The 24,436-nt window shown below is 37.0% G+C and overlaps 3 protein-coding genes across 3 annotated transcripts; 1 reads left to right on the forward strand and 2 right to left on the reverse strand.

Moving 5' to 3' along the window:
* Positions 1–6,048: 6,048 nt before the first annotated feature.
* On the reverse strand, positions 6,049–7,105 carry LOC103938799 (zinc finger protein ZAT10-like). Its single transcript, XM_009348843.3, has one exon. It carries the CDS (start codon positions 6,963–6,965, stop codon positions 6,249–6,251), a length of 717 nt encoding a protein of 238 aa, XP_009347118.2. The 5' UTR covers positions 6,966–7,105; the 3' UTR covers positions 6,049–6,248.
* Positions 7,106–17,074: 9,969 nt separating this feature from the next.
* On the forward strand, positions 17,075–20,782 carry LOC103938798 (ATP-dependent Clp protease proteolytic subunit-related protein 1, chloroplastic). The gene is made up of 9 exons (XM_009348842.2): positions 17,075–17,391; positions 18,544–18,659; positions 18,803–19,006; positions 19,151–19,255; positions 19,366–19,428; positions 19,704–19,815; positions 19,950–20,011; positions 20,091–20,273; positions 20,358–20,782. Exons 1-9 carry the CDS (start codon positions 17,145–17,147, stop codon positions 20,442–20,444), a joined length of 1,179 nt encoding a protein of 392 aa, XP_009347117.2. The 5' UTR covers positions 17,075–17,144; the 3' UTR covers positions 20,445–20,782.
* A 90-nt stretch (positions 20,783–20,872) lies between these two features.
* LOC103938797 (mitotic checkpoint protein BUB3.2) lies at positions 20,873–24,180 on the reverse strand. Its single transcript, XM_009348841.3, has 9 exons — positions 23,869–24,180; positions 23,663–23,793; positions 23,461–23,543; positions 22,872–23,138; positions 22,543–22,618; positions 22,108–22,188; positions 21,452–21,530; positions 21,256–21,356; positions 20,873–21,158 (listed from the first exon to the last, which is right to left on the reverse strand). Exons 1-9 carry the CDS (start codon positions 23,986–23,988, stop codon positions 21,071–21,073), a joined length of 1,026 nt encoding a protein of 341 aa, XP_009347116.1. The 5' UTR covers positions 23,989–24,180; the 3' UTR covers positions 20,873–21,070.
* Positions 24,181–24,436: the final 256 nt, after the last annotated feature.

Genomic DNA, 24,436 nt, shown 5'->3' on the forward strand with positions numbered 1-24,436 from the left:
TTAAAAATTTGAGAAAAATTACATGAATGGGTGCATATAAGATTAAAAATTGAAATTTTTTTTATAAAAAGCTAATGGGTACAAACTTATTCTAATTTTTTATTTATTTTAGAAATGTTTTGAATTGAAAATTAGTTAGTTGTTTAATAAAGGTGTGAGTATTAAAATCCTAAATCAATTATTAATTTTTATTTTAAAAAAATTATATAACTAACATGTAAATTTATTATTACATTAATGCTAAAAACTTTGATCAAAATCTGAAAACTAATAAGGTTTCAATTAATGTACATTGGTAATTAGGGATTGGATACTAATTTTTCCACAAAAAAAAAAAAAAAAAAAAAGAAAACTAGGTAATTTCCTCGAAAGTGTTTTGATTTGAAAAGGTAATTAATTATATGCATGACTATAGCCTCTTAGTACTACAATCTAGCGATACTCCTCTTTACTTGTAAGTGAGAGGTCTTAGGTTCGATTGTCGTCAAATGATAATTTGAACCACATTATTATTAGTTCATTATGAGGATAAGCTCACCTCTCCCTTTTAGTGTAGATAAAATTATTTGTTTAAAAAAAAAAAATATATATATATATATATATATGCATGACTATACAAATTTCTGGTCCAATTATTTGGATAGGGCATCTTCAAGAGCACATAAAATATTAGCCCTAATTTCAATAATATCTCTATTTAGTTTGATCCATAAGTTTGCAACACTGATTAATATCAAGGAAATGAATTTGCTTATCCTATTTGTCAGATGGCAGTTAGGGTTTTCTGTATATATACTTCCTGCACGCAATGAAACACAAACATCTTTTCGAATTTCTCCTCTTTTGCTTCACAGCATCCCTCTAAATATTCAAGCATGTTCAAGGAATAAGCAAGTTAGCAATCCCATCAAGGCTGAATTATTCCGTAGCTTCCATTGTGTGTGAAACAGTTTCTTTTATTCTTTGAGAAAATGAAATATATATTCAAAGCAGTTTTATTACGTACACTTGTAACCAAAACAAGTATAAAAACTAGTGAAAATATGACTTTAGCCTTTCAAACTCAATTTTCTTCATATAAAACCCTACATAACTTTTTTACTCAAAGAAAACCCAATGATTAGGATCCACATAAGCAAATTCATTAACTTCATATTAATTCACACATTTTACATTTTTCACATGCCTAAAATACCCCTATTACATACTTGATGTAGACAATTAATTGTAAGGAAATAGTAAATGATTTTGCAACAAGAAAAAAAAAAGACATTAATGTTAAAAATTTATTGCATATTAATTTTTTAGAAAGGTTTTGAATTTTCATAAAACTATTCGATTTAGTTTTTTCACCCTACTCTTGAATACTTTTGAATTTATCCCTTTTTATTAATATATTAGAACATTGTATTTCATTATCTACATGCACATTAATTTACCTACAACAATTATACCATGGGTGTAATATAATATCTCTTTTTTACAATGATGCAAAATAATATACCAACAACAAAACGTGCCTAACATATGTACTAATTACATGGAAAATAATTTAGCTATATTAAGAAGGAATGTAGTTCGATGCATAGTATTAAAAATATTATGTTACACCCATGTTTATAAAACAATAAAACGTGCCTAACATATTTAACAATACATGGAAAATAATTTACCTACAAGTTAGAGAAATGTTATTTGGTTGGGTGTAGCATAAATTTTTTTAATAATTGGAAAAATTAAATATAACTAGGTGTCATGTAATTTTTTTTATATAATTAGAACAAATTAATTTACCTACCTACTCTTTGAAATGTTCATTTCCAATGATGCAAAATGTTCATTACCTAACTACAAATTAATTTCCAATAATTTACCTACACCAATTATACCATGGGTGTAGGTACCAACAACTAAACTTGCCTAACATAAGTACTTGTACATGGAAAATAATTTACCTATAACAAAAGAAATGCAGTTTGATGTATAAAATCAACAATATTATGTTCCACTCATGTTTATTCAACAACAAAACGTGTCTAACATATATAACAATACATAGAAAATAATTTACCTACAAGTTAGAGGAATGTTATTTGATTCAAAATATATAATATAGGTGTAGTATTTTTTTTTTTTAATAATTGGAACAAACTAATTTACCTACCAATTAACATGGATAAAATTGCTACAAAATATATCACGAAAAAAAAAAACTAATTTTCTAGTTTAACATAGATACGGTTAATGCAAACACTTTTTTCATTTTATTTCACTTTTTCTACTACTTTTAATTTGGCATAAATTTAGGAATTTGAAAAATGGACCATAAAGTATGAGTGGCATGAGTGTAAATAAATTGCATTAATAGGTCAATAGTGTTACTATATGTTTGAAAATTTTAAATTAGGACTTAAACTGGATCTTTAAAGATAGATGAGTTTTTATCTAGAAATAATGAATTGTAAGGGCTAAAATCTAAAGCACCCTAAAAACTATGATGAAGAAGCAGGTGTTCATAACTAATTACTTCTTATGGAAAGATTAGACACTTTCTATTGTCAAAGAGTTATGTTAGTAGGTGTCTAAATATAAAAAATAAAAACCAATGATGCAAGGAAATTCTTCTCTAATCAAAATTAGTACATGCAGGAGCTAAAAAGCATATATAAAAGAGATTAACTATACTAAATTAGTGTACGGCTCATATATGATCACATATCACATTTAGCTTTACATGGCTTCGATTCGGTTAAGCAAAAAACTTTACTCGATGTAAAGTGAGGACATACGACGAAAAGAAGTTGTTGAATACGAGAATATTCCCACATCAGATAATTGACAAACTAGTTTATACAATTAATGTTGTTGTGTAAGTGAATATAGGTGTAATTAGTAGTGGATCGCTAATCCAGCCTCTATTAATTTATATGTTTTTTTGTCAGCAATTGCGCTCTTTATAGCGTAACATAATTCTTGTTCAGATTACCTAACAGTGATATATCCATTTATCTGATAAATCATTGATCATTCATATCTAAGAACATGCTACATTTTAAGCTTATATATATACACACACTCTTAGCAACTCCTATATTCGAAGCAAAGTGTTGTCTAATTAAACCACGAATTACAAATGTCTGGAAAAGCTCTATTGCTATTTCGCGAGGCAATCCACATCGATGTAATGAAAGTGAGGGACCTACGACAATCACAGAACGCCCCGAATAATCGACCCGTTTGCCAAGCAGAGTCTCACGAAATCTTCCCTCTTTTCCTTCAATTACATCTGAAAACGACTTGTAAACCTTATTATGACCGTCCCTCATTGGTTGTCCGCGGATTCCATTATCAAGAAGTGTATCCACAGCCTCTTGTACCAATTTCTCCTGACACATTACTAATTCCCCTGGCGTAGATCTACTTGTTGTTAAGAGATCGATAAGGGTTGCTAGCACAGAGTTAGCTGATACTTATTCCCCAGATACTGTCATTGCTTCTTCTCCGGGAAAAGAAGTTCACGAAAACATGGTAAAAAAGAAAGTATTAATTTCTCTTCTATATCTTGCATCTATAGTATTTTTCCCTTGGTGGATCTCTCTCTCATTTAATAAAAGTCTGGAATCTTGGTTTACTAATTGGTGGAATACTAGGCAATCTGAATTCTTTTTATAATGAGATTCAAGGAAAGAGTATTCTAAAAGAATTCATAGACTTAGAGGAACTCTTACGTTTGGACGAAATAAAAAAGGAATACCCGGAAACACATTTACAAAAGCCTTGCTTAGAAATCTACAAAGAAATGATCTAATTGATCAAGATGCACAACGAGGATCGCATCCATACAATATATATAATATCTGATTCTTATTACCTGTATACCTACATTTCACGTTTAAACCGTCCGTTTAAACAAGAGTAAGCAATTATTATAAAAACAAAACTAAGATATTAGGCAAGTTTAATTGTCAAGGCCACGTTTGTAGGAAGCAGCTTTGGCCACACGGCAATTAAACCTCGCATTCACACTAGAAATCAAACCTTAATTAGCAATAATAATAAGCAATTAATTACTGATTAATTTGCTTTTAAATCTAAGGCGTACAAAGTGGGAGGGTAGTAGGAGTGGAGTGCATCAACACGACCAGTGTGATGAGTCTTTGTTAGAGAATAATATCCATTAAGCTAAGCTAAGCTACAAAAAGAAAAAGAAAAAAAAGCAACATGTTACATATATGCATGTAGGCATGTAGCTACAAACATTTCATCTAGACATATCACATATTTAATGTTTATTTTTGAACAAACGAATATCAACATAAAGGGATGAGGAAGTATGCTAAGTCTTACAATAGGCTAGCCATAAAAATGTGGTTCAAATTCGCCTTTGACGAGAATCAAACATAATACTTCTCACTTACAAGTGTACAAGAATACCACTAGACCGTAGTACTAAGTGGCCACATATTTAATGTTTAATTGTCATATTTGCTCGATTAAGTTACCAATCACGTACTTCACTAGTATTTCTTCTAGGTCTTTGTCTTGTATGACAATATGACCCATAGATCCTCTACAAGCAGATAGAAGGTTCCTATCAATTTCTTTTACAAGATGATACTCTAATCTGTATGAAAACTCAAATTTAGATGAAAAAACAGAGCACATTGCTACTGTCACCCGTAGATCCTCTACACAGGTTCCGATCAATTTCTTTTACAAGATAATATTTTAAGTTACTCTAATCTATATAAAAACTCAAATTTAGATAGAAAAAACAGACTACACTGCCACTGGCAACTAAACTAAGTTCCAATCACTAAACTAGATTGGAGAAATGAAATTAAAAAGGTAGAATACATGCTAATTATACAAAATTAGTCCATGTGAATTGATACTCACAATAATTAAATATTAAAATACTATGCAGCCACAAATGTCCTAATTAAGCCAGCAAAAGCTTTACAACGAAATATTAATAAATATTGGACGTAGTAATATATGGTGGCATAATTATCTGATGATGACCTCTCAACATGTGCAGTAAGTAATTAAAGGCATGAACCCACACGGTGTTGGCCTTTGGCTTCAATGGCTAAATACTCTGCCTTTGTCGTGCATGTTTGTTAATACATACTTACTTGGCTCACCACAATCACCGCCACCATCAAACCACCAGTGAGGCATACATGCATGCCTGCCTGCCTGCTGTGCCTCCGCTGTCAAGCTGCATTTCTAACAGTAATACGTATCCCCCACCGCTCCTTAATTAAAATATTACAGAATCACTTGGTATTATAATTTAATAATAATTTTTATCACCTATAAATAAGAAGTTTTTATATTCAATTGAAATAAAAAACAGATTTAAATTACATTTCATTTTGATGTTTGATTTGACAATTATTATTACAGTAAAAAGGCAATTAGACTTTGATTTGACAAATAATTGAAAATATCCTAATCCACATTCACATATGCCTACAAGATCTGGGTTGCCGTCAGATGTATAGTTATCGAGCTGTGCAAGATTAGGGAGAATATCTCAATATAGAGACAAATGTGAACTTCAGTTACTTTACAAATTTAGAATTCGTTTGAATGTGTTTTTAAAATAACTGAAAACGTTTTTGTTGAAAATATTTTTGGAATCAAAACTTAGAAAAAATGTAAGTAAATTTTGAAAAAGCACTTAAAGTGCTTCCTAGAAGAAACATATAACTGGTACTTTTTACAGAAAACACTTTAAGTGCTTTTGGAACCAAAAAATATTTTCTTTAAAACCACTGTCTGTCATTTAGAAAGCATATCCAAACAAACCCTTATACATCCGATGATAGGTCAAAATACATACCGTAAAAACATTGTTATGTAGTTTTTTTTTTTTTTTTTCATTTCTGAAACGTATGTAGCACAAAGGAGCTTAATTACTCGACTATTTTCTATTAAAATTTGTTTTGGGTATTTCATATGTACCCATAACAAATACAAAGCAAAATAAATAAGAAAGATCACGTAACAAAAATGAAGGAATAAAAAACCCAAATCGAATTGAAGATAAACAATATTAATTAAATAATAACCAAGTGGCGACACTACAACGTTGTTCACAAACAATGAACGAATTGAATTGTCTGTACAGCATTCAACAACCCATCAAATGAAGAACAAATAAAATTTAAAATTTAAAAACATGCAGCTATCAGCTAGCTAGCTATACAGCGGAGCTTTGTCATTCACGTAAATCCAAATTAATCTCCACCCAACAACCACCGCGGCTTCTTTCCCACCATCGGGCTCTGCACCTCCTGCTCGCCGGAGAGTTGACTTTTCTTGTCCCCGCCGAACCCTGGCCAGAACTCCGGCAACGCCGGCATGTTTAGGTCAAATCCGCGCTGACTCTGACTATGGCTGGAAGCCCCAGCACCGCCGCCTTCGGAAGTAGTGACAGCGCTCGTGGCCGCGCTGCCGCCGTCGTAGTGACAGCGCTTGTGGCCTCCCAGTGCCTGGCCGGTGGGGAAGGTCTTGTGGCAGATAGAGCACTCGTGGGTCCTACCGCTTGTTGTTGTCACGGCGGAAGCGGCGGAGATTTGCTGGTCGACCATGGCGGCGGCGGAAGAGTCGGACTTGCGGTGGCTGGCCTTGTGTCCGCCAAGAGCTTGGTAAGAGGAGAACCCCTTGTTGCAAACAGAGCACTTGTAAGAAAGGTCTCGGGACGGCGGCTGCGGCGGCAATTCAGAGCTACTAGTGGTGCCGCGGGCGAGCATGATGAGGCAGAGAGCGAGGTACTCCTCTTCGGTTGGCGGGTCTTCGCTGCGCAGCCGCTTAGAGCGCTTCCGTTTGGTCCATGGCTCTTTGGAGTCGATTTGGTGATTGCCGTGGCGACGATCCTCCACCTTTTCAAACGATGAAAAGGATGGAGAAGAAGTAGTGGTGGTACTCGCGGATTTCAAAGCCTCTAAGGCCATTTTTATCGTAATTTCTCGTGCGCGAAAACGCGGAAAATATGTGATCGATATGGTTGTCGAGATACAGAAAGACGGAGACTGCTTTCACTACTTTTTGGTGGTGGGGATAGTGAGGAGGAGAGGTGGTGTATTTATACGAGGGATTTGGGGAAGAGTAGGTGAAAGGAGTGAAGTCGGTCAACTAAGGAAAAGGGTAGAAAGAGGGGAGGTGGAGTGGGAGTGGTGGGAGGGGAGAGAGGTGGTGGACCGAGTATTTTGTTGGACTTGTTCCAAGTCAAAACATTTGTACGCCTGCTTGCTTTGCTTTCTCTTTTCATCCACTAAACCAAAACAAATCTCACTACTTGCTCCTTGGGTCCTGGTCCGTGCACATCACGCTACCTCGAGCGGATTCCAACTTCTCTCTCTATTTACTTGTTATACTTGGTGATTACTACTAAATATTTACTAATTGCCAGCGGAAGGTGGAATCACAAGGCTCACAAGTTTGTCATTTTTTGAATTTACTGGGTTCCTTAGCGCGCTTTCGTCCTATATGCCTCATAGCTCGAAGATGAGTCGCTGATACTGACTAAGGTTCGCATCTATGGTCAATAAATAGGTTTGTTTTGACCTTCTTTTTAGGGTGTACAGTTTAGCTTAGGGAAAGATGGATAGGAATAGTGGGAAAGGAGTCCTCAATGTTGTCTTCATGATCCCTGTCATGGAGTATTAGATAAGGACTAGTTGGTTTCTCCAAAATCAGCATTGTGTCGTTGTGTTTAATGGGAAAGGAACTAGTTACTACCTTTTGATCAATACTTACAGCACACAATAAACAATTTTATCAGATTCTACATCATGGGTTGGGCACTTATCAAACAAGAAAAAGATTTCCACTTTTGGTGAGTCTGGTGACATAGACGTTATATATGACATCAATACACAACAAATCATATTCCAAAAATTTTAGATTGCAATTAATCATGATGATAATATATCTAAGGGGATAACTTCCTTTTGTTTAGATTAGTAGAAAAAATAAGTAGAGAAAAACGACTCTGTAAATGCATTCTTATTACTACTGGGAAGTAGTGTCTAAGAGTCGCTCAAGAGCGCGTGTACCGTGCAAACACGCATAAATGACCATCATTTTGTATTTAGTATTAATAAATTTGAAAGATCTTTCTCAATCTAATCAACCAGATACGAATTGAATGGTTCTTCATTCTCTTCAGATCTCCATTATGTTTTACTAAATGCAGAGGATTTTTATCGAGTCGTTTACTTTATAATTCATTAAATTTCACATTTTTGTGATGATTGAGAGAACTAAATCGTTATCCTGAAAAGAAAAAAAAGAGAACTATATCGTTATCCCACATATCCTAATTCTAACTCGTATTCCACCCTTCCTCGTGACTTTCTTTTCTGTCCATATCCCTTCATTGAACCATGAGATTACGTATGTTATTGATCTAGGGTTGATACAATGTTTGGGAAGATGGTGACAAGGAAAATAGATTATATGATCTAGTTGCAAATGTGAGCGTAGTCACATAGGCTAATTATAGTGGATATTCTCTTAAGCATTTAAGTTTGAATCTCCCTTCTTGTAATTTAGATTAGTTTAAAGTATAAAATATTATTATATATATATAAATACAACTTGTACGATCTAGTTTAGATGGATCACCTAAGCTTCGAAGGGAAAGTTAGGACATAACACGTCTAAAACTAATTGAGGATTATAGTATGAGAGCTTCGTTTTGGGTTTTTTTTGGGGTTTCTAAGCCTACAAAATTGCATTTGAGCGAACAAACAAGCAAACTGATTTCGCCGGCAGCAAAAACAAGGCGAGTGAAAACTTTGGGTATGTTTCACCAAATTATGTAACTTTCTGCTCACACATACTCATCTATTACAGTTAAAGTTCAATTTTTTTTTTTTTAACAAACGATATTATCTATATTAAATTATTAAAAGTGAGCTAAGTTTTACAATAGGGCTAACAATAATGTGGTGCAAATTTTACAATCGAACTTAAAACGTCTTACTTATAAGTGCAGAGGAATATTTAAAGTTCAAATTAAATTAACAAAATTAGCTTAAAAACTAGTGATATATTTCGCTTTCTACTATTTGAAAAGTCTTTTAACTTCGGATCCCTATATGACCCGTTGTTAGAAACTAATCCCAACTAAATTAATATTAATTTGTAGTGATCACAAGACTAATGGTAGGGATAAACACCAAAACAAATGTTAATTGTCCTTTGTGTAATAAAAGAAAACCCAACCCTTGTACAGTGTTCAAATCCACCCCCAATCTTTACGTCCTAGCTTACGTCACGTTGAGGTGAGAAAAGATGCAAGCTTGCTTCTCTAAATTACCAATTAATTATCGAGTAATGTTACAATTATCACCTATTTGTAACATTTTTATAATAAAGATAGCGTATTCGAACATATGTGGATCTCATTTGTATTAAAGAGATGATACAATTAATAATACAAATAGATAATAAAAATAGTATTTTTGTTAATCCTCCTAATCTTCAGTAAAATTCCACATTTGGTGACAATTTGATTGGAGAGAGGATCCTTACCAGATCTTCTTTGTGAGAATCCCAGAAATCCTCCAATCATATCCGCTCATCGTACATCGTGAGGTCAGTTTTCGTTAAGTACTGTTTATATTTAATTTTAAATAAAAAAAATACAATAATTTCTAATTACATGATATACGATGAATGAATGTGATTTGAGAATCTTTGGAATCCTCACAAAAAATATCCGACGACGATTCTCATTTATGGATTAGGATCCTCTCCCGAGCTAAGGGTGAGGATCCTCCTGAGCAAGCCCATTTGCCCATTCAAATTTTATCTAACGATTACAATTATTATAACTTTTAGAAAAACCCCCTATTTATAACCGTTAAATAAAATTTAAATGGTTCGATGAGCTTACTCAGGAAAATCCGCCCGCTTAGCTCTGAAGAGGATCTTGACCCCTCATTTATTTGATTGGTCATGCTCTTCCCACATATAAGATATATTATATTTGCATGCGGGTCCCACCAACGAACTTTTACTTTCCATATCTGTTGATTTCACATCGGTTCTTGCAATTTTAGGTAGTTTATTGGTCGGTTTGGGCCTTTTGGGAAGACAGCTAAATCTGACGCATTATTAGCGACGTGCGCTTTATTGTCCTTCCCATGATTATCCTAGATTCCTAGTTGTTTCTACTTTCTAGAAAAGAACCAAAGCTTCTACTTCTTCCTAGCGATGCTGGTTTTACCAAATTGCCCTCCCAAAACATTCAACTCTTGTGACTTAAGACATTGCGTTTGAACTTTGAATTCAATGTTTAGGAAGTAAACGCTCTCACTTACTGGCGATTAGGGCTGCTTCAAACCTCTTTCTCTCTTTTTTGGTTGACTAATTCTATGAATGTGTTCGTTGACAGATTTCTTATAAAATGAATTCAATGATACCATGATGTGTCGGATCCTTAATACAAGTTTGTGTAAGAAGCGATGGTTCACCTGTTCTGCTTAAGTCCCTTTCGCTCTAGTAATTTTTTCTACAAGAGACGTAAAAAAATTCTAGTCTTTGTTATTAACTTTGAAAAAGTACATGCTACCATTTAAATCTAAAATAAAGATAAGATATTTTTTGTATTCATGCAATATTTTACTCTGAATTCATCTAAACTACAGAGAATAAAATTCAAACTTGACTAAGTTAACTACGTTTAAAACTACGAAAATAAGACATCTTTAACAAATCACAGTTAATTTGTTTATGTAATAAGTTTTTTAAGAATGCAGTTCTCATACTCAAACAAGAAGTCTAAGGAAAACTAAAAAAAATGCATCCTCAAAAATTCATCTTGTACTTCAAAATCAAAACAATATTACAAGAGAAATGTTAAGAAAATTCTTTTAAAGTGTAACTTTTTAGAGAGTCTTTATTACCTCACGGTTGAATGTTAATTTTTTTAACAACTTTATAAAACATTGTGCTAAAAATATAAAATGACAGAGAATCGATGAAGAATCTTACTTTTAGAAAGATTGCTGAGCATTTCTCGTTTTATTTAATAGCAAGCTAAAGGCAGCTGGGGTGTTTGTGACTATCCGGTGAGCTTAGCACTGTGAGGAGGCAGAGTGGACTACAGAGTGGCTCCAACGACGCGCAACCAACCGTTAAGCATACGACACGCTACGCGCTTCTCTCTTCATATTTGGACACGTGGCACCTTGTGAAGTCTTGAGTTCACATTTTTAGATAACCGACAATCAATTAGCAATTGCATGATAACCGCGTATCAAGCCGTCCATCCATCTATTTGGAGAAGAAATTTTTAGATGTGATAGAAATACAGATAGTACATTACGTTTTTTATGTAAATAATAAAAATTTTAATTTTTAAGTTATTAATATTTTAACACACATATTTCACCATTTATATAGGAACATGTGGTGTACCGTTTTGTATGACGGTCATATTGAAAAATCTCTCTATTTGGAGCACCTAATAAAACGCCAGGTGGAAGTGGCTGGTGCATCCTCTGCCACGTGTTACTAGTTAGCCTTCGGTTATGAAATTGAAACTATTAAACTCGTATGTATTTTGTTTGGTGTATGCTACGGCAGAGCTCTCATTGTCTGTCACCCATGCGATGAACTCAAAGAATGGAACTCAAAAACCATAATGTTGGAATTCGGAGTCTAAACTTATGTTAGTTGAATAATTATAATTTCTTCTCTTTACTTATATTGATTTGATGACTTTTAAATCATTTGAGGAAAACATATACCGTTAAAAATGTTTAGGTGAATCTAAGGTTTTTTCTGAGTCAGATTGACTCTTGCCTTTTTCATTATTTGTAAGCAAGCAAAGCCTTATCCCATTTTGGAATTCTTCTTCCTAATCTGAAATGACGGCACAACACAAGCCGCCATACCTCCGGAGGCTTCTGTTTGCCGCGAATCCACTCAGGTTTTGTCTCGAAAATGACTTGTAAATGTGAAGCTATAAGGTATCATACTATGATAATTAACTCAAAATTCAAATACGCAATTAAAATTGTCGACTCAATCAGTCAGACCAATCTAATCGAAACCAACAATTATTTAATTTTAGTCTTCTTAAATATATAACTAGAGTCATAAGACACTGTATCTAAGTCGTGCGTAATATTTTCTTTAACCACATTGAAATCTCTAATAAATTTTAAGGAGGCCACTTTATGTACATGTAAAATCATGATTGACTAAGACTTAAGCAAATATTTTCATTGATACGTTAGGTATATTTACAACAACTTTCTTTGTACAATAGATAGTCCTACAAACTAAGAAGAATTACAATTATAAAATACAAAATTAAATACAAAACAATTATAACTTAGAACATTGACTTTCTAACAGTACAAACTATCTTCTTCTTGTAAGTTAAATCTTTTAAATAATATCCTACTTTACCCTAAAATAATACTTGGAGGCATAAGAGAGAAACCATGCAGTTGTGGCTAAACAAGTGGTCGGAAGGCAATAGAATCAGCACAAGGACACGTGGACATGGGGAGGTACGTAAGCTTGTTGTCCAAGTCATAGTGAGAGTGGCGGGGTCAAATTAACTTTGGCACGCTCCATGACAAATGCTGCCCTACAAGTTTGAAGGAGTATGGGAGTCGAATTCTTTCTCTTCCAAAATTTTTTTTCTTTTAATCTCTTTCTATTTGACGGTCACAATTAAGCAACATCATTATTTTATGTTAGCTTTGTTTTAAAGAGATAAAAATAAAGAAGAAAGTGACAAAGGAGGGGAGGGGAGAAGAGAGGAACATGAGAGGATTTGTAGGGGAAAGAATTAGACTCCGATATGACTGTATTACTTTGTTTTATATCTATACGTGTGTGTGCGCGCGAAGTGAAAGAAGGCACAAGTAAAGCTGCACATAATGACTTCCATTCTAGGGTTTTGGTTACCGAATTAGGTTTTATTTTAATTACTTGTATTAATCTGGATAATCATTATTACATTTTTTCCTTTTTCTTTTCTGTGGTATAGAGATGAATTGGAAACTTCACAGAACATAGGAGGAAACCCGGAAACTAGACCATATTTTACTATCTCATCTTTGTAATTTTGTCTTTTCATTTTTATTTTGTTTTCTAAGAAGAAGAAGAACAAGGAAAAAAAAAAAATCCTCACATGCACTGATCTGTTTGTTGTAGAGGAAAATTAAATTTGAGAACATTGGGAACTAAAAAGAGTTTGTGTATTATATTTTTCAGTTCTGCCATTAAAACATTTTGTAAGGTTATTTTTGGTCAAACATTGGCATCTTTCCAACTTATGAATGCTTAGTTGTGAGTTGAAGTAGGTTGCACCTAACCTTAGGGTTAGACTGTTTATATATCATGTGAAGGGATTAAGCCAATCATAGTTCACCATTTTTTCAAGCTTTAAAAAAACTTGTACTTGCAATGACTTCCACAATTTCTCATGGCATTACTTATTCAATGACCACTCAATGGAACTCGACATGCATGAATCATTAGATTCCAGAATACTCAACGAAACCATATCGGAAGTGGGATTCTAGACCAACTCGACAAATCTGGAAGAATATAGGGTTTCAAACTAACTCAACTAAACCTAATCAGAAGTGGGATTTCGGACCAACTTAACGAAATCCAAAGGATATAGAGTTTCAGACTAACTTAAATGAACCGAATCAGAAATTGGATTCTAGACCAACTCAACAGAATCTAGAGGAATATAGGCTGCCAATGGAGGTGGTTCAAAGAGTGGTCAGTTGGTACCATGCTTTTAGATTGGCTAGTGGTCAGCAGATAGCCCCAAAGCAATTACCTTAGATTAAATGGAGGACTCATATTGATGGGTAGATCAAGGTTAATGTGGATGGAGCTACAAGTCTTGAGCATAATGTGGGTGGATTGGGGGTGGTAATCAGAGATTGGTTTAGGAAGTTCTTTGTTGATGGAGCGTGGCGGAAGGACGGGATTGAGACTACACTCCACGTTGAGCTGTTGATAGTGCTAGAGGGACTCCGTTTGGCGAGTAGTTTAGTGTTAGATATGTTATGGCAGAGAGCAATTCCACATTGGCTATTGCTGCAATCACAAATCACTCTTAAGATTTGTCGACGTTTGGCCTGCTAGCAAAGGACGCTCTGCAAGTGGCAGCCTCCCTTACCCCAACATAGTTTGTGCACATCCCAAGGTTTTGTAATGGGATAGCCCATAGATCTAAGTTTGTTATTTCCATCAGCAATGAATTAGTTTGGTTCGAGGACCCTCTTTGTCTTATTCAGGACCTCCTCTTCCAAGATAGATATTGTGGAGCCTAAACTAATCCCAAAAATTCTAGAGGCGACACATGAACTTTTATTTAAGAAAAACAAGATTGCCTTCAATAAATGGGCAGACTTCCCAGATGCTCCCACGCGTAGCTCACATCCCTGGAGGTCTCAGCAGCTGAATACGATTGCCCACAACTCACCTGCTCTTGATAAGGAATTAAAGATAAAGATTAATTACCTAAATCCTATCTTTAATACATTCCCATTTGAAGATTGACTTCAATCAAGTAAGTCATCCTAATTTAAATAAATTAGGGATAATTACACCATTATCTCAAGATATTATTTCCTATTTAATATCTTGGGAATAATTAGAGAATATCTCTCCATTAAACACTATAACTGTCCTTATTCCTACAAATACCCCATATTCTACCAAATTTTAAGAGCTTTTCTAATCCTAAAAAAGCCCTAAACACTTTACTCTCTCAGAGAAACTAACTTAGGCATCAGAGATCCGTTGACCTAACCCCCCCTCCCCCCACCTCGTGGGTGTGTGAGGCTTAGGTCTCTGATCAAAGGTGTTGATTGTTTTGCAGGTGCATTTTCGTCAAGATTGGAGACAACGGAAATTTACATCGAAAAATTGGTGCTTTCATTGAGAGCTGATTCAAAATACTTGAAGAAGCATCTCACATTAGTTTCTTGAATTTTCTATTATGTAGAATTTCTCACATGTCGTATGAATTAATTTTTCCTAGATAAGTTTCTTGATCAATCCCTAGAGAAAGGATACAATGGTAGGAAATTTAGAAACTACGACAAATGGAACCCCGTATGTGCAAGGATTTGGACCGGAAAGTGGAGACGAAGATATAGCCCCACTAAAGAGGTCCTTAAGGCTCAATGCGACGGTAGAAAGAGCCCCATGGCAACGGAGGCGCTGACTACCGTCACCACTGTAACCCAGTAGCCACGACATCACTCCCACCGTCGTTGCCTTTACAGCGCCGCACCAAACCAAACCTTAGGCAGCAGGCCCAGGTCCATTTCCAATCCCATGGGCAGGAGGCCCAACCCATTGCAATAAAAGGCCTAATTGCACAACAGGCCTAAATCTGAGCCCAGAATGTGGCAGCTGCTGTTAGCCAAGCAACTTAATGAGCCCAAGCACAAGCCACCTAGCCAGTAGACTATGATGTGGCAGCCCAATAACCAGGAAAACCCATGGTTGTACAGGTCCAAGGCGAGCCGGCGCTGGTCCAACGCGCCCCACGACCCATTTCGACTACTCGGCCCGCGGCCCAGTCCATTCCAAGGTCACATCTAGGAATCCTAACTCGGACCATTAGTCCCGCGATTGATTCAGGGTTACTTTCACCCACTTTTCTACAGGAATGTCCGTTTTGGGCTCAATCTTTGTACCTACAATCCACTATACTTCCACCACACATGGAAATGCTCATTTTCCAGACTTTTCCAATCCAAATGATGAGCACCACCTGCCCTAACAGGTTGCCAATTTGACGAATGCCCTCACGCACCAAACCACCTTGGTGAACCAACTCCTCAAACGCATCGAGATACAGTGCACCCCAGACGAGGTGTCCCGAAGCAGGACAAGGGCGGAAGAATGTGACTCATTCTAGCGACGTCCCGACAAAGAGCCGCTCTGCCCGTCATGAACCGTGAGTTCGGGTAGTGTGCACTTTCGTTTGGGTCCTCGGGGAAACATCTTCTCCTGTATAGATGCACAAAAAAGCGTTCATTCTCGACTCGACTCATAAGTCAGTGTGCATTTGAGGTTGGGTCTGTACTCCGATGAGCATTCAGGACATTTTGGGAAAATTGTCTACACGAGGCTAGGCTCGCAAGAAAATACTCATACGAGCAACGGAATAGGCAACCACATGATGCCCAGAGAAGAGCACGTGAGCAGTCCAGCTCAAGTTTCGCTGACAGCCCCCGCTAAGAGCAACGGCGAGCAGCACAGGGCCAACCACGTGCACTGCAGTCGCGACACAGACGAGCAGAACATGCCGAAGAGCAACATAGACCAACATGACAACACCGGGGGCAGTTGGAGGCTCCGTTGCCTCACCAAGCACAAATCCAGAAGGAAGTACAAAGGCTCGTAGCATAGCAGCTGCGCAGATTCCAGTGCATTGACATTACCGATGATGCCCTTCGTAGAGATGTGGCCAATGTGAGCAGGTCACCATTTTCAAACAAGATTGAGCAGATGGAGCCACCGTGGAAGTTCAACCTACCACATTTCACCTCGTTCAGGGGAGATGAAGATCTGAACAAGGACTTGATGCACTACCGAAGCACCATGACCTTCTACGCCATGTCGAAAACAATTTTAATATATCAAAATATTGTTTTGTACACCATGGCAATCAAAATAGCAATATGTGAGCCTAGCCATGCCACATCAGTAGACTTGATGGATTTTTTTTTTTTTTTTACGGAATTAACAAAACGTTTTCAAGTGATGCAAAACTTGAATTTCAAGAGGTAATGTCACACAATTTGAGTTTTAAGGGGTAAAGAGAGATTGAAGTGGAGTTCCAATAGAACATACCATAAACACTCTCAATTACGTACTTTGAGGCCCAATTAGGACCCTCTCACACGGTATGTATCCATCTATTCAAGCCCATCAATAGAAATAGATCCGACCCAACCCACACCCGCGAGCCCATGGATTATGGACTCTGGACCATCCCCTATCCCACACGTATGCACCAAAACCTCATACTTCTCTTGGCCCTGTGTGCTTCCCAAAATTAACATTCATACTGCAGAACTCCACTGTCCTCAGCTCCGAGAAGTCCCCCTCTCTGTTTATTCATGGCGACTTCTCTGCTTTCTCCGCTCTCAGCTCCGCCGTCAGCCGCCGTAGACAGCATCCAAGGTCGACAAGCAGGCGTCTTTAATGCTGGGATCCCAAACACCTTCCTTCACGGCACCAAGGTCGTCGCTGCTCCACCTCTCTCTTCCGGAAGATTGAAAGCTCAGAGACGCTTCAAGTCTGCTTATGCCAAAGCTTCGGACCACGTTCCCAAGCAGTTTAGGCAGGAAAATCTCAAAGATGGATGTGAGTCTTCACTACCCTCCATGTCTTCCAATTTTGTTTTAAGTGGGAATTTGCGATTCATTTCTGTGGTGAATCAAATTTCCTATGTGGGTTTTATTTTATTTTTATTTTTTTTATGTTTTTTTTGGTTTTGGGATTTAGGAGGTTTCAAATTTCAATTGGGTTGCTGCGTAAGGAGGTGAATATAGGGAAAGGTGAGACTTTGAATATTTAGTTGTTAAGCGCATGATATTTGAGGGGACAATAGGTTTTATTTGTTTGAATGTAGTAAATTTAGACAGAATTGATGGCAATTTCATGTTGCCATATTACTATCAGGCATCATTATATACAGGAAGAGGAACTATTGGCTGAACTAGAGTGGTTGTGCTCTATTGGTACGTCTAAAGTAGAATGAGACTTACCATAGTTTGGTTGGAGAAGTCAGGAGAAGCGCGTAGTTGAGGATTGTATAATTTGGATTAGTTTACGTCTACGTGTAGTGGTTGAGTGTACCCAAAAGTACTAAAAGTTCAATGCTTATTATACTTCGGCATTATTTATGGCCTATGTCGATAAAGGTTTTGTAACCATTGATGTTAACAACTTGTTTGTGTAAAACTGGTTTGCAATCGTTGCCTATGTCGGAATGGTCTATATTTTCAATGTGGGACATGGGTTTCAAAGCCCGATTGCCTCGTCAGCTTACTGTATGTATTGACACCGATTTAATATTTGCCTTCTTCACTTTTTGTAATCTTCCTCACTTACCAGTATTCAATGACTTAGCACCTTAAGTCCCTCTTTTCATGCTCTGATACCAAAGTTTAGAACTCATGGGTTGAACTTGCTCTTGAAAATGGGTTTGCAAGGGAAACAAAATCAATACCTACACATGCTAGAAGAGGGGGGTTCTGTTTTGTATTCGATGGGGAAAGTTTGTACCTTAACAATTAATATCAAGGTTTTTAAGCTTGCCATTATCATGGATCTTAACATCTGAAGGGATTCTTCTGATATATCAATAGTGCAATTTGATTTAATCCTTTTTATGCTCATTTGAAACGTGAGTTTTCTGATGCTTTAATTTCCAAAGAAACTTGGAATGCCGATTATAATCAGAATGAAAAAGTCTAATTTCCTCCTTACATTCTTCATTGTTCTCATGTGCAGTGATGGATAATTTTAAGAATGTGCCCCATTATCTATATGGCCTTTCTCCTACCCAAATGGACATGTTCATGACAGAAGATAATCCTGCCAGACGTCAGTCAGAAAAAGTTACAGAGGTTCACTCCCTATGCATCTTAGATTCTTAACCAATTTTAAGTAGCTCGATATTAACAGAAGGGCTAAGTGGATTTCAGTTAAACTATACTAAATATGGCATATCAACTGACTAGACATGTTCTTATCCAAAAAATTTTCACAGCAAAGCATCTCATCTGCCAACAACTACTTGAATCATGGAGGGATGTATAGCATTTCAGGCATGGATGGCAAGGGCCCTTCACAATACAGTATGAGTGTGAGCATGTATCGGGGAGGTGCAAGAGGAAATGGAAGACCCCGAACTGCTCCTCCTGATCTGCCTTCCTTACTTTTAGATGCTCGGATTTGCTATTTGGGCATGCCCGTAAGAGATTATATATATATATATATATGTGTGTGTGTGTGTGTGTGTATTTTAATTATATTTTTGCCAACAAGATTCTTTCTTCACGAACCATTTTTATATTTTGTACTGACTCAGCATTTTACTTTTATCTGACTTCTGTAGATTGTACCAGCAGTAACTGAGCTTCTTGTCGCTCAGTTTATGTGGTTGGATTATGATAACCCTTCTAAACCTATATACTTGTACATAAATTCATCGGGGACACAGGTTAGTATTGGAAGTAATTATGAGTGCAATATAACATCAAAAGGTTTCCCCCATCATTTTCACTAATTCAAAGTATTACCTATCCGTATTAATTTTGTGGTGCATTTTAGAATGAGAAGATGGAGAGTGTTGGATCTGAAACCGAAGCATATGCGATAGCTGACATGATGAGTGTAAGTATTATTATCAACTCTTGGAGGTTTTCTCTTTATGTCTATTTATAAATTGGAAATCAGTTAAGTTACACAGGTACAATGGTAATTTTCACCATGTAGGATGATATATTTGTCCGTTATATAGGATGATATATTTTTGCAAATGTGCAATAATCAGTGCCATGCCAATATATAGTCTGTCATCTCATCGGGAAATAATATTCGTTGAAAAGCCCTAGCATTTTCTTTTCCTACCAAACTGTCTGACCTAATTTTGATTTATCTGCATGTAGTATGTCAAATCAGACGTGTATACTGTGAATTGTGGCATGGCATATGGTCAAGCCGCACTGCTTCTGTCACTTGGAGCAAAGGGTTATCGTGCTGTACAGCCAAATTCCTCCAGTATGATTCCATCTTCAAATCTAGCATACTTTTGACACATTTTCGTGCAATACGGGAAGCTGTAAAGAGGGTTTTATTTTTTGCACCCCTATTTTTGTGCACTTTTTGATCACTGTTATTATACTGAATCGCAGCAAAATTATATTTACCAAAGGTCAGCAGGTCAAGTGGGTCAGTCATCGACATGTGGATTAAGGTACTTCGTCGCTCGTTCTCCGCTCTCCATTTTCTCTCCATCCCCTCTCACTCATGTTTTGTTGAAAAACTTCTATCAGGCCAAGGAATTGGATGCAAACACGGAGTATTACATTGAGTTGCTTGCAAAAGGAACAGGGAAGTCCAAGGAAGAACTATCTAAAGATGTCCGGCGGCCCAAGTATTTTCAAGCACAAGAAGCCATAGAGTACGGAATTGTAGACAAGATAATAGATTCACGTGATGCAGCATTTGAGAAACGGGTACTTTTTTTGTTGCAATTTTTTTCCATTAATCTCTCTGCTGCGCCTGTCTTGCAAGTTCTGAAAGAAAATTTCGTTGCTCAGAATTACGACGAGATGCTTTCTCAATCGAGAGCTATGAGGAGAGGAGCAGTGGGTGGTCCACAAGCAGCTCCATCTGGATTTAGGTGATTGCAAAGAAATAAATATACAAAGGAAGGATTTGAGCTAGCCCTCTCGTCTCTTCCGTAGCTAGTGCATTGGAGCCGGGTTCTGGCTTAAGACAGCGATTACAACGACCCATTTTGTGATGCTTCTGATCCCGTATATGCAGGTAGTTTCGGGAAAGACTTATGTCAAATAACCTATGGAATGTTGTCTCCCGGGAAACAAACAGCTTGTAGAACCAAAACTATTTAGAAAGCGCGTTCAGCGTTTACTCGAGGGTATCATACACCTTGTATTTATGCCGATACTTTCGAGTAACGACTTTATTTTTATGTTATTTTTGGAAGAATTTGGTTACCATATTTCTATTTCTTTTAAGCAAGAAAAACATAAACTTGAAGGATTTTCAGAAGGAAAATCAACAAAAGGTGATAAAAATGAACTCAAAAACCGATTGGAATGAGGCATTCTATGTAAGATGAAATCATAAGAAGTGCGTTACAAAGCATCATCGTTTCTAACAGCGGAAGAAGTTTCGGAAGATGGCCGAAGACTGGTACACATGGTCTCTTTACATATTTTGGAACCTTACATCGTCAAATTAAACAAACATATCCGGAGTAACTAATACGAAAGGCAAAATACTTCATTTACGCTGGCGGATTAGGGTACGCTTTTGGCTTTGGCTTGACCTCTATCTCATTTACGCTTCGAATGAAGATGGCATCTGGCTCGTGGCTGCAAGATGAACAGATGACACATTAGATGGACACAAACATGGATGGACAGATGAGTAAAGTGATGGATAGGGAGCAAAAGACAGAGATGTGCTTACGGTTTATCCCCCTCTTCATACGTGTAACTTGATGCCACAGCCAACAGGCGGCCATCTCTGCTAAAAGAAAGCGCCGCAATGCTTGTTGGGTACTTGGAGTACTGGCAAAGACGAGCACATCGAAAATTTGTTATAAATGTAACTTCTCCATGGCAAAAAATCATATATATCAGTGTCACCTAAGGCAAAAAATTACCTGATACAGCCTCTTCTTGTTGTTCCCATCCCATACGTTCACATAGCCATCGCAACCTCCAGTAGCGAAAGTACCATAGCTGCAATTGGATTGCATAAAAGGACTAATAAGATAATGCACATGGACTAAAGAAACTGCTAGCATCACTACTCATACAATAAGCAGTATGATCCCAACTCTCATCAAGCGAAAGTATGTACCAATTTCTAGACTATTGCTGTTTTCACTGTCCTGAGAGGGAAAAGTAGCTTGTCCACATGACAGTCAATGATGTACAAGAATCTCATTCTCAAACTCCTCTGATAAACTTTATTAAAGCATGAGGTAAGTGAATCCGAAACTACTAAAGCCTCCCTGGGGCTTAATTTAGGTTTTAAATACCTAAATCCCGACTCATAGATCAAGTATAATCCAAGCCATAATCTATCACATAAACAAGGACCAATTCTGATCCTTATTTTCCAAACCATTCAACCAGAGAATAAACCTTGAATGAAGTTGACTACTACGAAATTCCCAGATGTAACTATTGTAGCTACAAGATGCTTTCAATAGGAAACCAGACATGATCTATCTTTTTTATGACATCAATAAATCAACGCATAAAAAGTTTACGAGTTTAGTACGCAAAACTTTAACGGAGGAAAGTAACTTACATGGGGTGGAATGCAATTGCATTTACTGGGTACACAATGTCCCTTCCAGCCTCTGATTTTCTATGACACTTAAATGCATATCTGCACAAAGGTTAATAACATTAATAAATTAAGAATGAAGACGCGGTTTGAATGATATTACATTTATGCATGCCTGCATTGTGAAGAATAGTATCCTTGAGAGAGCCCTATCTCCAAACCAGTTGACCAGCCACAAATCAGTGACCATAGAGGAATGCCACAGTTATTCTACCGAAAAATCTACAAGTGTACATTGGTTATGAAGAGAGAATCATTCATATATCAATAACTTATTTAGTGGTGGTGGCATCAAAGATGTGTACATCTTAAAGGATTCCTAAAGATACGAGGCAATGAAACTGAAAATATCAGTCAATGTAAAGCAAAATTTCTCACTGATAGCTGCATACATACTTTTTGGTTTGACTAGCCTCCGAAAGATCAAAAAATTCCATTGCAACCCGTCCTTCAACAGAACTAAGAGCATAACCTGCAAAATGTGATCACAGAATCAAACATGAAACAACCAACAACATTGATCAATTCCATTCCCCAAACAACTTATATTTCGTAGCTCATATTTTTTTTAAAGGTACCCTAAAATGGAAAAAGCCCTTTTCTGTGAGCAAGGAAAACCAGTGGGGATGGTTAGCCACAAAGCAACGCAATACCCAAAGTACTAAGTGCAAGAAAGAAATTTTTTGTGAGGTAGTGTCCGGAAACAGAAAAGCTATTAAAGTTACCTGTTCCATTAGGATAACAACGTACACATCGAGTTTGGTACTTTAACGAAGACTCCCTCCGTTGCTCAGGCTGGGACATATTTCTCAAATCATAGACATTGACATGTCTTCCGGCAGTTGCAACCACTAACCGGTTTCCCACAAGTGAAAGAGAATAAACACGCTCGGGTTGTGGGTATGACCCAACAAGAGTTCGCTCCTGTCCACTTGCACCTCTAGGGTCCCAACACTTGACTGTTTTATCCCAACTACCAGTGATCAACTGCCCTGATATTATTTGCACATAAGAGAATTGGTTACAAACTCGGAGTCTTACATTATAAGGAAACAAATTTTTTTGCTTTCAAACTTACATAATTAAATGTGATTACCGGAAATACCAATTACAGCAGAGATCATGATTTAAGGTCGTTTATAGTCATTAAACGTCAAAATTCCATTCATACTAATAAAGCAATTATTACAACTACGCACGCTACAAAATCTGATCAATCAACCGATCTGGGGCAAAAAAATTCTTCAGAAAAGTTCTTCAAGTTTTGATTGGAACTACTTTCAAATGTTAAAATTGATGGTTTGAAGAACATACCTGCTGCATAAGAGTACTCGATGCAACGCACTGGCGCGTCGTGCCTTCCTAAGATGTCTTCCTTACTGGAGCTGAATACGAACCTGGGGTATTGACATAGAGGAATACACAAAGCATCAGAGTTAAGAGATGGGTTTTTACAGCAATTTCCGAGCAACCAAGCAGAAAAAATTAGGGATTTTAGGTTTGTGATTTTAATTACCGCCTGACGGTGTTGTCGGCGCCGGCGCTGAACCCAGAGGAATCGTCGTGGAAGCAGCAATCGAGTACGGGACCGCCGTGCATGAACTCTCCACGCAGCACATTGGCGCTGGCGTCGTACAATCGGACGGTCTGCGAATGAGAGAGAGAGGGAGAGAGGGATTAGAGAGGAAAAGTGGCGAGAGGTAGGAGAAGGCGAGGGCGTACCTTGTCCCAAGAGGAGACGAGCAGGTGATCGCTGTGGTTGGAGAAGCGGAGGTTGGAGATGCCGTCGGTGGGGGGGTTAGAGAGCTCTCGGCCTGGCGCCGGCGGAGGCACAGCTGTCATGGCGCGATGGTTCGGAGGGTGTAGGAGTGATGTGATGGAGAGAGAAGGAATGAGTTTTGGGTTATGAACTTTGAGAGTGTTGAGATGGAGAGTGGAGTGATGAGAGAGAAATTGAAAAATGTACAGAAAAACGGCGGTGGTGGTTTTTATCCGGGGGTTTTCAAATTCAAACGAGGGATGAGGATACTCTCTGATATTCCAGAATATTATGCGGTTAGAAATTATTAGGTAATTTTAAATAAAATAATTAAAATAATTTTTGATTGCATGATTTAAGATGAACGGATAGGATGTGAAGATCTTATTATGCAGTCAGAAATCATTAAGTAATTTTAAATAAAATAATTAAAATAATTTTTTATCGCACGATATACAATAAACAAATAGAATGTGAAGATCTCTAAGATTTTCACAAAGAGGATCTTGATGGGATCCAAATCCTCAAATG

Source organism: the organism of the source record quoted next, unplaced genomic scaffold (assembly GCF_019419815.1).
Source record: "Pyrus x bretschneideri cultivar Hongxiangsu unplaced genomic scaffold, Pyrus_bretschneideri_v1 Contig77, whole genome shotgun sequence".
Lineage (NCBI taxonomy): Eukaryota > Viridiplantae > Streptophyta > Magnoliopsida > Rosales > Rosaceae > Pyrus > Pyrus x bretschneideri.

Excerpts from the sequence above, each read along its gene's own strand:
- LOC103938798 (XM_009348842.2), top strand. The coding sequence starts at position 17,145 with ATGGCGACTTCTCTGCTTTCTCCGCTCTCAGCTCCGCCGTCAGCCGCC. Across the intron at positions 17,392-18,543 it reads GGAAAATCTCAAAGATGGAT|TGATGGATAATTTTAAGAAT; the intron begins GTGAGTCTTCAC and ends TCTCATGTGCAG. Across the intron at positions 18,660-18,802 it reads AGTCAGAAAAAGTTACAGAG|CAAAGCATCTCATCTGCCAA; the intron begins GTTCACTCCCTA and ends AAATTTTCACAG.
- LOC103938797 (XM_009348841.3), bottom strand. The coding sequence starts at position 23,988 with ATGACAGCTGTGCCTCCGCCGGCGCCAGGCCGAGAGCTCTCTAACCCC. Across the intron at positions 23,139-23,460 it reads CGAGTACTCTTATGCAGCAG|GGCAGTTGATCACTGGTAGT; the intron begins GTATGTTCTTCA and ends AAATAATATCAG. Across the intron at positions 22,619-22,871 it reads TTGTTATCCTAATGGAACAG|GTTATGCTCTTAGTTCTGTT; the intron begins GTAACTTTAATA and ends CACATTTTGCAG.
- LOC103938799 (XM_009348843.3), bottom strand. The coding sequence starts at position 6,965 with ATGGCCTTAGAGGCTTTGAAATCCGCGAGTACCACCACTACTTCTTCT.